The 16,010-nt window shown below is 39.0% G+C and overlaps 1 protein-coding gene across 1 annotated transcript in view; it reads left to right on the top strand.

Annotated features, from left to right (window-relative positions):
• Window positions 1–16,010, top strand: part of LOC140494650 (unconventional myosin-Vb-like) — a 297,411-nt gene that overhangs the window by 219,530 nt on the left and 61,871 nt on the right. The window contains exons 20-22 of the mRNA XM_072594066.1: window positions 992–1,148; window positions 3,045–3,284; window positions 7,166–7,399. Of these exons, the coding sequence (XP_072450167.1) occupies window positions 992–1,148; window positions 3,045–3,284; window positions 7,166–7,399 (631 nt within the window). The remainder of the gene's footprint in view (window positions 1–991; window positions 1,149–3,044; window positions 3,285–7,165; window positions 7,400–16,010) is intronic.

Raw genomic sequence — 16,010 nt, 5'->3', positions numbered from 1 at the left:
AGCCGCCATCATTTGAGAAAAAGCGTCTCACTGTCCAGCCTATCTAACCCTCTGATGTATCTTGGCTCAATTAAGTCACCCCTCAACCTTCATCTCCCTAACAAAAACCGCCTCAAGTCGCTTAGCCTTTCCTCATAAGACCTACCCTCCATACCAGGCAACATCCTAATAAATCTCCTCTGCATCCTTTCCAAAGCTTCCACATCCTATAATGTGGTGACCAGAACTGTACGCAATACTCCAAGTGCGGCCCCACCAGAGTTTTGTACAGTTGCAGCATGATCTCATGGCTCTGAAACTCAATCCTTCCATCAATAAAAGCAAACCCATCGTATACCGCCTTAACAACCCTATCAACCTGGATGGCAACTTTCAGGCATCTGTGTACATGGACTCAGATCTCTCTGCTCATCTACACTACCAAGAATCTTATCTTACCATCTCATTATTGCAAAGAGTCGTCATCTGTACACTTATCATTAATGTTAAATAAATGTATATACTTAGTGCTTGATATTAGAAATAAATCTGTACTTTGCATTGCCATGTATCTCTCAATTTTTAAAATCTACACTTACCATTTGAGCCAGTCCTCCAGAGCTGGCTCAGTGGCCAGCACCACTGCCTCTTGGTGCCAAGATCTTGGGTTTCATTCCAACCTCTGGTGACTGTGTGGAGCTTGTATGTTCAAGCTTATACTTGTGGATCCACAATGTGGATTGGCCATGGTAAATGTGGGTTACAGGAACCTCTGGGTCTGGGAGGGATGCACTTTGGAGGGTCAGTCCAGATTCTGGCCCCTTTCTGCACTTAGGGATTGTGTATTTAAGATCTATTTAAAAATCATTTATGGAACTATATGGGGACGACTTCAAACAGGGCCTTTTATAAGCTAACTTGTCATAATTCATTCATATTGCTAAACTGTGCATGTTGACTTGGCACTTCACTGTATGAAGGGTGTATAAAAACATTAGTCTTTTTGTTTCAGACTAGTTGATCATTTAAGATTGACGAAGGCTGCCGTAATTATACAGAGACAATATAGAATGTTGGTAGTGAGGAGGCTGTATGTACACATCCGTACAGCAGTAATTACAATTCAAGCTTATGCAAGAGGCATGATTACAAGACGAACTTATCATAAGGCAAGTCTTTGAACATTTTATGCTCTGAACAGTTTCTGTAATTGTTTTTGATCTTAACTATGAAAGTTATTCTGATATCCTGTGAAGAATGAGGTTGTACGATTGATCATGTTTGTGGTCAGAAGGTCAAATCAAAAGCCAGAGTCCTGAGCACAAACCCAGACCACTCCAGTTGTGCACTGTCCTAGGATCTGTCAAACTATAATCTGAGATGTTTTACCACTGAATGTAAAAGGGCCTGGTGGTAGTTATCCCTCTTTTTGTTAAAATCTAATTCTTCAGCCATTCACCAAACTTTTGCTGGCTTTGATCATGGTTTGTAATGTTCAGGTATGAATTATTTAACAGGGCCTAGGGGGTTTTAAAAGGATGGGATTAACCATACTTTTTGAAGTCTTTAATCATCCCGTACTGTGGCTCCTTGGTATGCTGGCCAATATCTTTCTCAATCAAACACTGGTTTGGCTGCTATTTGTTTAGACCTTGTTGTGTACAAATTGGCTCCCTATATACTATTTCCTATATTGTTATAGTGACTCTCCTGTCAAAACACCTCATTGGCTGCAAAACATTTTGTGATCATCAGTGTTTTATAGGTGCAAGTTTGTTGTCTTGCTTCAATATTATGACTAAGATTGGAGGAGCGTGCAGTCAGTCTAATTGCTCTACACCATGGATCACAACGTGAAATTAAATAGTTTTTTTTCCAGTTACTGAAATGACCAGTTATAAATAACATGCCTATATTAGGTTTTGAAGTAAATGTCTATTACCCACATTTAATAAAACACAAATTATTAGTAAAATAAAGCTTCAATAAATATACAAGAAATGTTGAGTAATTATAAAAGTATAAGTGCTCATCACTCTCTAGATATCCCAAAAAAAAGCACAATAGTCTTCTCTGCAGAGATTGGCATTCCGAACAAAAACACACGTTTTAACCGATTTTGAGTTTTTCATGAAAGCAAATGGATAATGTAAAAGGTTTTGATTTGTCATTTTTTTTTTCTGGCAAGTGTAGTCAGGTCACTTAATTGTATGTGTTTGAGTCCCTGTAGATGCTGCCTGCTCAGGAAATACAATATTGAGAAATGCAATCCCTTCCTTTTAGAAGAACTAGTAGGTTTCCCCCTAAACTCAAGTGTTGCTTTCAGCAAACTAGATTAGCTGGACAGCCCTTTCTCACGGGCTGCTTGTCCCCAGCTGAAGACCACAACAAATACACTCCAGTCCAGTCACTGTTCAAAAAGCCTCCGAACTAAAGGTCATCGCCAGCCTAGCGGTTTTTTTTTCTAAGGCTTTTTTTTTAAAAAAAAAATTCAACATGACCTTTTCGGTCTCACACTCAAAACAAATCCAAGCATTTCCACAATACTTGAAAGAGATCAATTTTTCACAATTCTTTAAAACGTAAATTTGGTAAGAAGTTTTAAGTATGAAGCCTCTTCATTGCACTCAACTTCCGTCAACTTATGAAGTATGAAAAGGCCTTCAAGGTGCATACTTTTGTACAAAGTAACAAATCACACAACATCAGGTTATAGTCCAACAAGTTTAATCGGAAGCACTAGCTTTTGGAGAGCCGCTCCTTCATCAGGTGGTTGTGACACAACCACCTGATGAAGGAGCAATGCTCCAAAAGCTAGTGCTTCCAATTAAACCTGTTGGACTATAACCTGGTGTTGTGTGATTTTGTTACTTTGTACACCCTGGTCCAACACTGGCACCTCCAAATCATACTTTAATAATTCTGATATGTTTAATGAATGACACCAATATTGGCTTTGTGAATATGTGGAAGGAGGTAGGGGTACATGGAAGTTTTTCTTTTGAGTACTACATGAAGTTATTTCTTTAGCATTTCTAAAGACACATGCGCTTACTTTTAATTAGATGGTCCGAGAGCAAAAGGCTACTGTCCTACAGAAGTATGTGCGAGGATGGCTGAGCTTTTTGAAATATCAAAGAATTCGGCATGCGGTTATCTACTTGCAGTGCTGTTTTCGACGAATGATGGCGTATCGCCAACTGAAAAGGCTGAAGGTTGAAGCACGTTCAGTTGAGCACTACAAGAAACTGAACAAAGGAATGGAAAACAAGATTTTGCAGCTGCAGTGTAAAGTGAATGATCAGGTAAACTCCGATTCCATAAGTGGAAGCTAATTTGGCCGTGCATAATGCTTCACTGGTGGCAAATGTGCAGGAGCATTGTCTATGGATGCAGGATGAGATGTGCACGAGTAACAAGTTGTGTACAGTCTATTTTATGGAGTGGGGTCAAAGATCCACAAGTGGAGCATTGCAATGGATCAGAATCTACAGGTACAAAAGCAGAGTTTTTTGTATGATGGAGTGCCAGAAAGATTGGGGATTTTGAGCAGGAAATAAGTGGCCTTGCTGATGCAATGTTGTATTGGAATCCAAGATCAACAATAGTCTTATTGAGGCTGAATGAGGCATCCCTGGGAAGTGACGACTGAATTAATCTAACATCGTTTTGTGTTGGCACCAAGAATCGAGATGGAATTGGGACTGGAGTAATTGGCAGACTGGTTTTAAAAAGTCTGGGGCACAGTAAGTTGGTGAAGCTCCTCTTGAACTAGGAAATACAAACAAAAACTCCAAAAAACTGGATAAGAGGATGGAAGAAGTAGCTGATTGAGTGAAAAGATAACAAAACTTGTGTTTATTACACCAGTTCATACAATAATTGAAACTACAAGTCAGGCATGTAACACCTATAAAATATCTTTTAATATTCAATAAACTTTATCCATCCTACTAGTTACATTTTTCAATGTATCACTTTGCTTTGCTTTGCTTATTTGCATGACTTTAAGTATCCTGTTAATATAAATTCTAGTCCTTAGCTATTCCTAATATTGGCTAACTGAACTATAATTTCCTTTATTTTTGTTTGTTTACTATCTTCAAAGTCTTGGAGCTGTTCTGGAAAATCAAAACATTTTATCTCTGCAGTTACCTCTGATAAAGCCCCAAAATGTTCCTCATCAGTGCATGGTTATCTGGAACTTGAAACACTAGTTTCTCTAATTTTTATAGACTCAGAATCATTAAGATGTACAGCATGGAAGCAGACTCCTTTTTTGGTCCAACTAGTCCACACTGACTAGATACCCCAACCTAATGTAGTCTCATTTGCCAGCAGCTGGCCAATATCCCTCTTAAACCCATTCTATTCATATAGTCATCCAGATGCCGCCTTTAAACATTTGCAATTGTATCAGCTTCCACCACTTCCTGTGGCAGCTCATTCCATACACTCACCACCCTCTGCATGAAAATTTTGCCCCTTCGGTCCCTTTTTATATCTTCCCCCCCCCCCCCCCCCTCACCCTTAAACCTATGCCGTCTAGTTCTGGACTCTTCTCCCTGCTTCACCCCCACCTGAGGGAAAAGACTTTGTCAATTTATCCTATTCATGCCCGTCATGATTTTTATAAACCTCTATAAGGTCACCCCTCAGCCTTCGATGCTCCAGGGAAAATAGTCCAAGCCTATTCAATCTCTCTCTATAGCTCACATCCTCCAACCCTGGCAACATCCTTGTAAATCTTTTCTGACCCTTTCAAGTTTCACAACATCTTTCCAATAGGAAGGAGACCAGAATTGCAAGCAATATTCCAACAGTGGTCTAACCAATGTCCTGTACAGCTGCAACATGACCTCCCAACTCCTGTACTCGATACTCTGACCAATAAAGGAAAGCATACCAAACGCCACCTTCACTAGCCTATCTACATGCAATTCTACTTTCAAGGAGCTATGAACCTGTACTCAAAGGTCTCTATTCAGTAACACTCCCTAGGACCTTACCATTTAAGTATATAAATCCTGCTAAGATTTGCTTTCCCAAAATGCAGCACCTCTCACTTATCTAAATTAAACTCCATCTGCCACTTCTTAGCCCACTGGCCCATCTGATCAAGATTCTGTTGTAATCTGAGGTAACCTTCTTCACTGTCCACTACACCTCCAATTTTGTCATCTGCAAACTTATTTACTATACCTCCTATGTCTATGTCCATATCCAAATCATTTATATAACTGATGAAAAGTAGTGGACCCAACCCCGATCTTTGTGGCACACCATTGATCACAGGCCTCCAGTCTGAAAAATAACCCACCACCACTACCCCCCTCTGTCTTCTACCTTTTTTGATATATAATTGTTTATTAAGTTTCACATTCTGACACTTTTTGTTTCTGTAATGATTTTTAGAATTTTTATTGTGAAGATGAGTAATTGCTTAATATCTCTGGTGTTCTTTATTTGACTTGTCTATCTCTATTGGGCTAATTCTTAATTTCACCAATCTCTGCCTGTTTGCACACAAGTATAATGTTTGTCTTTTTTTCAAAGTTAAAAATCACACAACACCAGGTTATAGTTCAACAGGTTTAATTGGAAGCATTAGCTTTTTGGAGCACTGCTCCTTCAACCACCTGCTGAAGGAGCGGTGCTCCGAAAGCTAGTGCTTCCAATTAAACCTGTTGGACTATAACCTGGTGTTGTGATTTTTAACTTTTGTACACTCCAGTCCAACACTGACCTCTCCAAACATACTTCCTTTCTCCTTAGTGATTTCTTTTCTCTATCTTGCTCCATTCTAAATCTCTTTCACCCCTGGCTTCTACTTTGGCAACATAAGCCTCTTTATTTAACCAGGAATGGAGTGTAACTCCTCTTACTAGTCACAGTTGGATCACGTTTTCTGTAGGTGGTTTTGTGCCAAAAAGGAATATATATTTGTTGCAAATTGTTTTACTCTTCAAATGCAAGCCATCACTTGCCTATCTCTTCTAATTCCATATCAACCTTAATTGATCTGTCATTCATTCATGTGTTTTCATTTCATTAACTTTAAGATCTTAGTGTTTTATATGAAATGCAAAGCACAATTTGAAAGCAATATAGTAATCATATAATGCTTAGTAGCCCCTTTCCTACAAGGCTATTAATTAATCTTATTGCACAGTAACAGCAAAATTGCCTGTGTCTTCCTTTGGTTCCTTGATGTAGTTTGGGAAGTCATAAGTGTTGCTTGAATTCATCCTTTAAATTATTACTGCCCCATTGATATGCAAATGAACACCTTGCGTAATTGCTATGTTCTTAATGGATGTCTCTAACTTGCTGACTTATACAATGTACTATGCCCTATAGTACAGAAACTGCTGGGTGTGTAAAACGTTGAATTTATAGGTTCCCTATGTATGTTGAGTGTCATTATATGCTCATCTAGCTGTTTGACTCTAGCACTTGGTTGCTATGACACTATTCCAATTAACATTAATAGTTCTGCAAGCAGCTGAACTAGGTTTTTTTCTCTTCTGTATGTGATTACTATTTAATAGTTTGAGCTCATTCCACTTCTAGTTCATAATCCAATTTTAGTTTAATTTATATCCTATTTAGATGCACAAATGTACTCTCCGACCTAGTGAATATACATGTGCATCACTTTCAGCCTAGAAAATTTACAGGACCTCAATGGTCAAACAACTGACTCCATAATTCCATATCTAGTCCCAGCTTTTTTCCTATTTGGCTCAGCAACTTCCTAATTTAGTGATTTTCTTAATCACTAAAAAATGTCCTCAAAATGGACACCAAGCCAACCCATTATCAGGAAAGAGGTGAGAACTTGTATTTTAGTATGGATCCTTGATCAGAATGAGGCTGATGGGCTTGCAGACATTTTTCCCACAACATTCATTGATCTGTGTATTTTTAGATTTCAGGATTTACTGTTATTACAATTTCATTGCCAAGATGGAATGAAATGATAAATTGGGTTTTTTTGATTTGTAGTCACAAATTTCACTGAACAGTCTTTGACATGATCTTACACCTTTTTTCCTCGATTACAACTTGGCACTATTAATCCTAACTTTTGACCATTATAGAGCAATTGATATTCCCAGATATGAAGATGGTTGACAGCTGATGTTTCTGACAAGGTAACATTTTGTCTGAATTTCATTTTCAGAGTAAGAACAATAAAATGCTCTTAGAAAAAATGGCAGCACTTACTGCCTCTCACAGAAATGAGGTGGAAAAACTTAAGAATGAAATAGAGCACCTTCGGTGTAGAACAGAAGAAACTAAAATCGTGAATCTGCAGCAGCAAGTCACAAAACTCGAAGAGGAACTGGAGACTGCACATAAGAACAGAAGAGATGCAGAAGTTCAAGCTTCTCAGGAGCTAACTGTATTGAAACAAGTAGGAATGTACCCTTTTTTTTTACAATACCTGTGATAATTGTACAAACCATTGCATTCACTTTTTTTAAAGCAAGATTCACTTGTCTTAGCAGCTGTCTTCATTGTGGTAAACTGGTTTTCTAAAGGCACTTAATTTCTATTGTTTCCCATGAATAATGGACTACTAATTTCAAGCTGCAATCAGTCTTGGTGATTCATTCATTTCTGACCCTATCTGTTACCTGGTGGATATTGGTAAAGAAACTGTTACTTGACTAGCCCATTTATCTAGTTAGAAACTAATACTACTCGTGTTTGGAATGACATTTGACATGGAGATGGTTAGGGCTCCAAACTCTTAAGGTTATTGTCTTTTTGTGTAGCTGAATGGTTGTACCACAATTGCTGGGAGTGATTTCATTTGAAAGATTGGGTGTATCTATGGTTCAATATTTGTATGTTTTTTAAGTTTATAGTGGAGGTAGAAAACTGATTATCTTAATTTCACAAAAACTATACACGTTACAGAAACAGTCTGTGCATCATTCTAATTATGCACTTCTAAGTTTAAGTTTGCATTTAATGTTTTTTTACTTTAACCAGTAAAGCCGCAGCCAAATGTTGCCGTATACTGACCTTTCACCTTCTGTGTATCTGTATTCCCTTTATGTCTATCTGGTTGTATAATGTCTGAACCTATGGGCATGCCCAAACTCCATTGAAGCAAGATTAGTCTAATGTAGTTCAGTCAAACACTTATTTAATCCACTCATGACATGTATGGCATGGTCAAATTTATTGCACAGCCCTGGTTGTTTATGGGGCTTTTATATTCTTGATAGAAATGTGGTAACTTTGAATGAGTTATTGTGCTATTGAATCATTAGTAGGTCAGATAACTAACGTTTGTTAAACATTTGGTACTTTATAAGAAACTGGCAACTTTTTTGGCTAATGCCCAAATATAAACTTCTAGTCCACAACCACAACTGTAATGCCATTGAATGTCATTGGTAAATGTTTTGATAAAATACCTTTTAATTTTAAAATTATTTTCATTAAACCTTCCAAGCTAACCCTGCATTAGGTGTTATTTGGCAAATGGTTTTGAAAGGGTAGAAAGGACAATTCAGAACTTTTGAAGCTGACCAGTTAGTAATATAAAATCAATGTTTTCTCTCTGTAGCTTTCCATTCACGTTTCCAGGTAAGGTTATTTTTATCAAATGAATGATGTCTGCCTGCAACAACAGAATGGTCCCTGGACCTGTTGATCGAGTTCATTATGTTCTAGTCCATTTAGTCGTTGATGAAGCCAATCTCAATATTGAAAGTGACCCAAATACTTGAGTACAATTTTTAAATATTATGATTTTTAGATTAGATTCCCTACAGTATGGAAACAGGCCCTTTTGGCCCAACAAGTCCGCAATGACCTTCTGAAGAGTAATCCACCCAGACTCATTACCCTACTCTATATTTACCCAGGACTAATACACTTAACAGTATGGAGAAAGTGAGGACTGCAGATGCTGGAGATCAGTGCTGAAAAATGTCGCTGTAAAAGCGCAGCAGGTCAGGCAGCATCCAAGGAGCAGGAGAATCGACATTTCGGGCATAAGCCCTTCTTCAGGAATTCCTGAAGAAGGGCTTATGCCCGAAACATCGATTCTCCTCCTTGGATGCTGCCTGACCTGCTGTGCTTTTACAGCAACACACTTTTTTTCAGCTCACTTAACACCTATGGGCAATTTAGCATGGCCAATTCACCTGACCCCCACATCTTTGGAGTAGGGGAGGGAACCAGAGCACCCGGAGAAAACCCACGCAGACACAGAATGTGCAAACTCCACACAGACAGTTGTCCAACGTGGGAATTGAACCCAGGTCTCTGATGCTGAGTCAACAGTGCTAACCACTGAGTCATCGTGCTGCTCATCTCAGGTGTACAATTATTTGCTACAGCCTAATTTTAAATATTGAAGTCTTTGAAGGTTTTTAAATACAAGTTTTGCATTCTTAATTCCCAATTGAACAATTTAGAATAACATATACAAATGTGAATTGTGATCAAAAAAGTAAATTCAGTATTGAGATGAAGTTTTTCTAAGGCATCTTCAAGCACAACGATAAATTGGTTGTTATTGAACTAATCCAGAGAACATAGTCATGGAGTTATACAACGCAAACGGTCCCTTCAGCCCAACTCATCCATGCCAACCAGATTTCCTACACTGGAATAGTCACATTTGCCTGCATTTGGCCCATATCCTTCTAAATCTTTCCTATCCATGTACCCGTGCAAATGTCTCTTAAATGTTATAATTGTACTCACCTTTACCAATTCTTCTGGTAGCTCATTCCATATACACACCACCCTCTCTGTGGAATAAGTTGCCTCTGGGTCCCTTCCTTTTTTATTAAAAGGTCCCCCCACCACCACCTTAAACCTGTTTCCTGTAGTTTTGGATTCCTCGACCCAAAGGGGAAAAACCTTAGCAATTCACCTTTATCTATGCCCGTCATGATTTTTAAAATCTATAGCCATGGCCTCCTACATTCTGGGAGTAAGGGGACAGAAAAGTCCCAGCCTCTCCTTTTATAACTCAAACCCACCAGTCTTGGTAACATCCTTTAAATCTTTTTCTTTTTTCCCCACTCTTTTTGCAATTTAATAACATCCTTCCTATAGTAGGGTAGCCAGAATTGTATGAAGTACTCCAAATGCAGCCTTACCAAGTCTTGTCCAGCGATAAGATAACATGATCAATGAACGCAAGCATGCTAATGCTTTATTCACCACCCTGTCTCCCTGTGATGTCACTTTCAAGGAACCATGTATCCACACCCTAGGTGTCTTTGTTTGAAAGCACTCCCCAGTGCCCTACTATTAATTGCGTAAGTCCTGCTCTGGTTTGTCGTGCCAAAATGTAACCATTGTGCTTATGTAAACTAAACTCCATCTGTCATTCCTCAACCCATTGGCCCAGTTGATCAAGATCTTGTCATACTTTTTTTAAAAAAAAGTCCTTCACTGTCTGCTTATATTACCAATTTTGGTGTCCTCTGCAAACTTAATCATGCTTCCCATATTCTCATCCAAATCGTTTTATATAAATGACAAACAGTGGACCCAGCGCCAATCCTTGTGGCACACCACTTGTCACAGTTCTCCAGTCTGAACAACCCTCCACTACACACACACACACTACCTTTTTTACAGACATGTCAATTTTGTATCAAGTTGATTAGCTCTCCTTGGATCCCATGTGATCTACCCTTACTAAGTAATCTACCATGTGGAATTTCGTCAAATGCTAAAGTCCATGTAGACAATGTCTACCACTCTGCCATCATTTATCATCTTGGTCACCTCCTCAAAAAACATTTCAGCCAAGTTCCCATGCACAAAGCCCATGCTGACTATTCATAGTCAGACCTTGCCTTTCCAAATGCATGTAGATCCTGTTTATTGAAATCCCCTCCAACAATTTACCCAACACTGATGTCAGGCTCACCAGCCGTACCCTGGCTTCTCCTTGTGGTCTGTCTTAAATGATATCACAACGTTAGCCACCCTCCAGTCTCCCAACACCTCACTCATGGTTATAAATGACACTCATCTCGGCTAGGGCCAGAGCAATTTCTTCCCTAGCTTCCCACAATGTGCTCGGATATAATAGATCAGATCCTAGGGATTTATCTACCCTTTTCGTGCAGCAGCACCTCCTCTTCTTTAATGTAGACTCTTTTTGATTCGAGCCAGCACTGTTTGTTTATTTCCCTGAGTTCCCCAATTTTCCATGTCTTTTTCTTCATGGTAAATACTGAGACTGGTTCTTCACAGAAGGTCTTGTTGATCGTTAAGGTACCCTCTTCGCTCCCTAGTTACCTTTTTGCCCTTTAGTATACATACAGAATCTTTTTAATCTCCTCTGCCAAGGCTTTCATGTCCCTTTTCTTGGCCATTCTAATTTCCCTCTTAAGTGTACCCCTACACCCCTATACTGAAGGGATTCACTTGATCCTGCTCTTTATCTGACATTAATCCTTCCTCCTCCTTGTTCTTGACAAGACCCTTATAACTTAAGTCACCCAGGCTACAAGTTAAAGTTCTATCTTTTTCCACCACTATTTTAAAGCTAATAGAATTATGGTCACTTGCCCTGCCTCATCTCCCAAGAGGAGATGTAAGTTTTGCCCCTTCTCTACATATTGATTTCTTAAATTCATTCAAGAAAACTCATTCCTCTCTTTCCAAGCCCTTAACAGTATGGTAGTCCCAGTCTTATGTTTGGAAAGTTTAAAATCCTGTGCTATTACAACCCTATTTATACTTAGTTATCTGTGACCTCCTTACATATTTGCTCATTTAATTTCCTGCTGACCCCTTTTTTTATTTCTCAGTTCCTCCCATTTGGATTCATTGGATAATCCCTGAGGAATTAGAGAGACTTAAGTACTACAGTGATGTCTTCCCTACTCAAAAGCAGTACCCATCCCCTTTGCCTCCCCTTCTATTGTTCATATAGCATCTGTATATTGAGCTGCCAGACCCCTCTCTCCCTTGGCCATATTTCAATGATCTCCTAGTCCCATGTCCCCATCCCCTTACTTGTCAGGCCTCTCGCATTGAAATGTAGTTTAATTCATCAATCATCCCTTGTTCTCTGCTGTTCTGTTGCCTGCCTTGTCTATTTAACTTCTCTCTTTAACTTCTCTCTTTAACTTCTGTACCTCCCTCAACCATGTCTCATGACTGCATAGAATCCCAACACTCCCAGACTAGTTTAAACAAGTAGCTTGAAGAACATAAGACCATAGGCCATTCAGCCCATTGTGCCTGCTCTGCTATTTAATACAACATTAAGTTCCAAGAAGGATTGGGGGCTGAAGTGTTAAACAGCAGGATCTTTATGGATGTGTTCATTCTACAGGCAGTAAAGTTAGAGATTTGTCTGCTCAAAACAGCCAATGATCTCATCATTGTCATGTGATCAGTCTGTCAAACCTGCACACATTTACAACATCCCTTACCCTTTTTACATGAGGTTTCTTGTAATGAAAGCATTCTCAATATTTGTAATCATGTACACAACAGCCTTCAGTTAAGACCTTTTCTAGAGGGCGTTGATTGCTGTGTGACTGTTGGTACACCTCAGGCATTTGTTTGGTTTTTCTTATTGGCTTGAACCTGTGACGTTTTAGGTGTGCTAGGAACATCACCTGTTGTCTTTTTCATGTGATAACTGTTGAGGTTTGAACAATGTTGTGATATCCTCAGCATGCTAAGGTACCATCTCCCTCAGCCCATCAGCATTTCCATGGAAGTTAGATGCTGATACCGAATTGTATAAGTTTGAGCTGATAACAACAATAACCACCCTGCATGTAACTGGCTGCTAGAGGAGTTATCGCTGTATGATAGCTTGTTAGGGTACATTCCGAGCCATACATGTACAGTGGAATAGCCTAATGCCAAAAACAATTCCTAGAGCTGCTTTCTCTGTGAATAGTTCATTTCTGCTTTGCTTAAAGATCTTGTTGCAAAAGCTATTGGATTCTCTTCACTATGAAGTAATATGTGAGAGAGACTGCCCCCACACCATATGGTGATACATCGCATGCTAGTTACCACAGTAATTGTGGGTCAGAATGGGTCAGGACTTCTGGCTTTAATAAAGCCCCTCTGCCTTGTGTAAAGGCTGTTTCACACTGCACAATTTATTATGCCAAAACAAGAATTGGAAGCAGGAAGGTCAAAGTTTTTTTTTACACCAGCAATCTACTGCTACATGAACTTTGTCCAAATTGAGAGTTTTGAGTCAGTGTTGGTGCTTGTTTCAGCTTCCATTTTGTGAACTTTCATTCTCCAGCTTATTGTTGAGCTTCGATGGCTGTTGGTTCCATTTGAGACTATTTCCAAAGTGTTAAGTCAAGATTCCTTTCAATTGTAATCTCTTTCTGGATTACAATTGCTTCACATCTGAAACCACATCAGTTTGTCTCTAGCATCATTTAAGTTGTCCTTGCAAAATTCTACTAATTTTTAAAAAAATTTACACCTAACTGGAGGAGATATTCATAGCTTCACCTTTTATGCTTGTTGCGTTTTGTGATTTGATTGCCCAACAGTTCAGATCCCTGTAAATAGTTTTGTATTTTTTCTTTCTTTCGGTTTTGGAGTCCAGCCGCTTCAGGAGGTTAAACACTTTGCTTTCCATGATACTCTGGAGCTTCATTGTTAGCTTGAACAAAATAATGGAATCGCTCCATTTAGGAGTTCCAGCTCTCTCCCCACTATACAGTCCCACGACACAAACTCCCTGCCTTTTTAAATATGGGAATGACCTGTGTAGTACAATGTACCATAGAAATGTTGGGACTGACTTTGTTTTTTTTCCGTTTTTTTTTTGGAACAAGATATTTGAGTCTGCACTTCCTAAGACGTTTCCCTCCATGTAGGGTACTTGTCACTCCATGTTCCTTCAGGGTGGATCACATGGCAAGATTCTGCTGCACTGTTCACCTCTTCCAAGAGGTCACTTCCTTTTTCCTGACTGTACCTACTTCAATACAGCAATGGTACCTTTTTTGACTTCTTTTTTTTGAAGTACCTCTGATCTGCAGCAAATCTTATTTTTTAGAAAAGCTAATCAATAGATTGGTCTCGTAGGCTTCAAAGCCGTTTTCTTGTATTAGCTTCTGAGAAATGCCAGGAGGTTAAAGTTTGAAACAGCAGGAGCTGCTTTATGGGGATGTTCAGACAGCAAGATTAGAGAAACCTGTGCATCTCCACCTAAAACAGTTGATTACATCACATTATTGGATCCTTAAAGAGACAGTCCACTGTGCTTGCAGAAATGCACAACAATCATGGCTGAACTTGATGCATTTTATCACGTTGTCCCCATAATCCTTTTTTTAGGTCTGATCCTCAAATGTGTCAACCTGTACTTTAAATAGACTGAGCTTACACAGCCCTCTGGGAAAGAGCTCCAACTATTCAACATGCTGAGTAAACAAAAATTTTCTTCATTTCAGGTCTAAATGGCCTCCCCCTTATCTTTTAAGTTGTGCATTCTCCTGGCCTTCCCAACCAGTGGGAGCATGTTGTCTGATGTCTAAGATTTACTTTTCTGCTTTTTTTTTTAGAAAATGTTTAAAACTAATGTCAGAAAAAAGTAATTGCTAAATATCCATTATTATTAAAGTTCCTACTGATTTTTATTTGTTTGATTTGTGACTGCAATAACACCTGCAATTAGTTATTGACAGTTTTGTGCATTCTGAAGAGACTTTTAAAAACTGCTGAAATAGAAGGTAAGCCGGCAGGAGGCTGGAAGAACTCAGCAAGCCAGGCAGCATCAGGCGGTGGGTGGGGAACAGCCTTGAAGAAGGGTTACACCTGAAATGTTGACAGGCCTCCTGCCTGTCTATTCTGCATTCTGAAGGCAGGTTTGAAGACTAAGTTCTGAAGAAAGGTCACTGGATCCAAAACGTTAACTCTGCTTTCTTTCTAAGATGCTGCCAGATCTACTGAGTTTTGGCGCTATTTATTTTTTCTTGTCCGCAATTTCTAGCATCTGCAGTTCTCTTGAGTTTTTTATTTTTGTTGAGGGCAATCTAGGCTGGGTCAGGTCTTCAGTGATGCCTAATCCTGATCCTAAATTTTCTTCCAAGGGCAAGATCAAATTCATAACTACTTACCCCCTTCAAAGGAGAGAGGCAGACTGTGAATTTGTCCTGGTAGTTGAACCACCATGTTCAGAGGCCTCCTAAAATCTTGAACATTGTGACCATTTTCAGGGATGGACCTGGATGATTTGTTTGCAGAGCTTACAATAGTTTTATTCAATACAAAATAGCCTTAAATGTTGAGTTCTTTCTTTATATAAGATAAAAGTTTACCTTAATTGTTGCCTAATAGCCATTCACTACTTAAACTTTCATATACCTCTGTCCTTGATCAGAAAAGTCTCAATTTTCATTATCATCTTTTAGTCATGTGCATTTTCTACCAATGATAATTGTTCTCAGAAGCAATTGAACACTTTTAAAGTTAACTTGGAGCGGTTTCATTATTTATTCTATTATTTGTCGACTATTTTTAAGGCCTTTTTAAAAAATAATTTAACCTTGTTTTTCTAATTGACCCGGTCACATTTTATTACACAACCCTGGAGCAGGTGGTGCTTGAACTTTTATGCTTCTCCTTTCACGGATAGGGACACTTAACACTGTGCCAGAAGAGCAAGCAATTAACATTCAGTCCAGTTATCCTTACTAACAAGATAATTGGATCATAGTGATTTATTGAAGTAACAAAATCATTGAACATAATAGAATTAAACTATTCATCCACTTGAGCCATGTCTGCCATTCAATATGATAGTAGTTGATCTATTTGTTTCAAGGTTCACTTTCCCACCCACCGCTGATAACCCTTCATTCACTGGCCTAAAGAATCCATTCACCTGAAGGAGCATCGCTCCGAAAGCTAGTGTGCTTCCAATTAAACCTGTTGGACTATAACCTGGTGTTGTGATTTTTGCCTTTGCCTTAAAGACATTCATTGAGCTAGTCCCTCCCACCTTCTGAGGCAGTGACACAAGGGGATGAGAGGGAAAA

The sequence above is a fragment of the Chiloscyllium punctatum genome, chromosome 24 (genome assembly GCF_047496795.1).
Source record: "Chiloscyllium punctatum isolate Juve2018m chromosome 24, sChiPun1.3, whole genome shotgun sequence".
Taxonomy (NCBI): Eukaryota; Metazoa; Chordata; class Chondrichthyes; order Orectolobiformes; family Hemiscylliidae; genus Chiloscyllium; species Chiloscyllium punctatum.
Note: the sequence above shows the minus strand (reverse complement) of the source record. Positions and strands in the feature narration are given on the sequence as shown.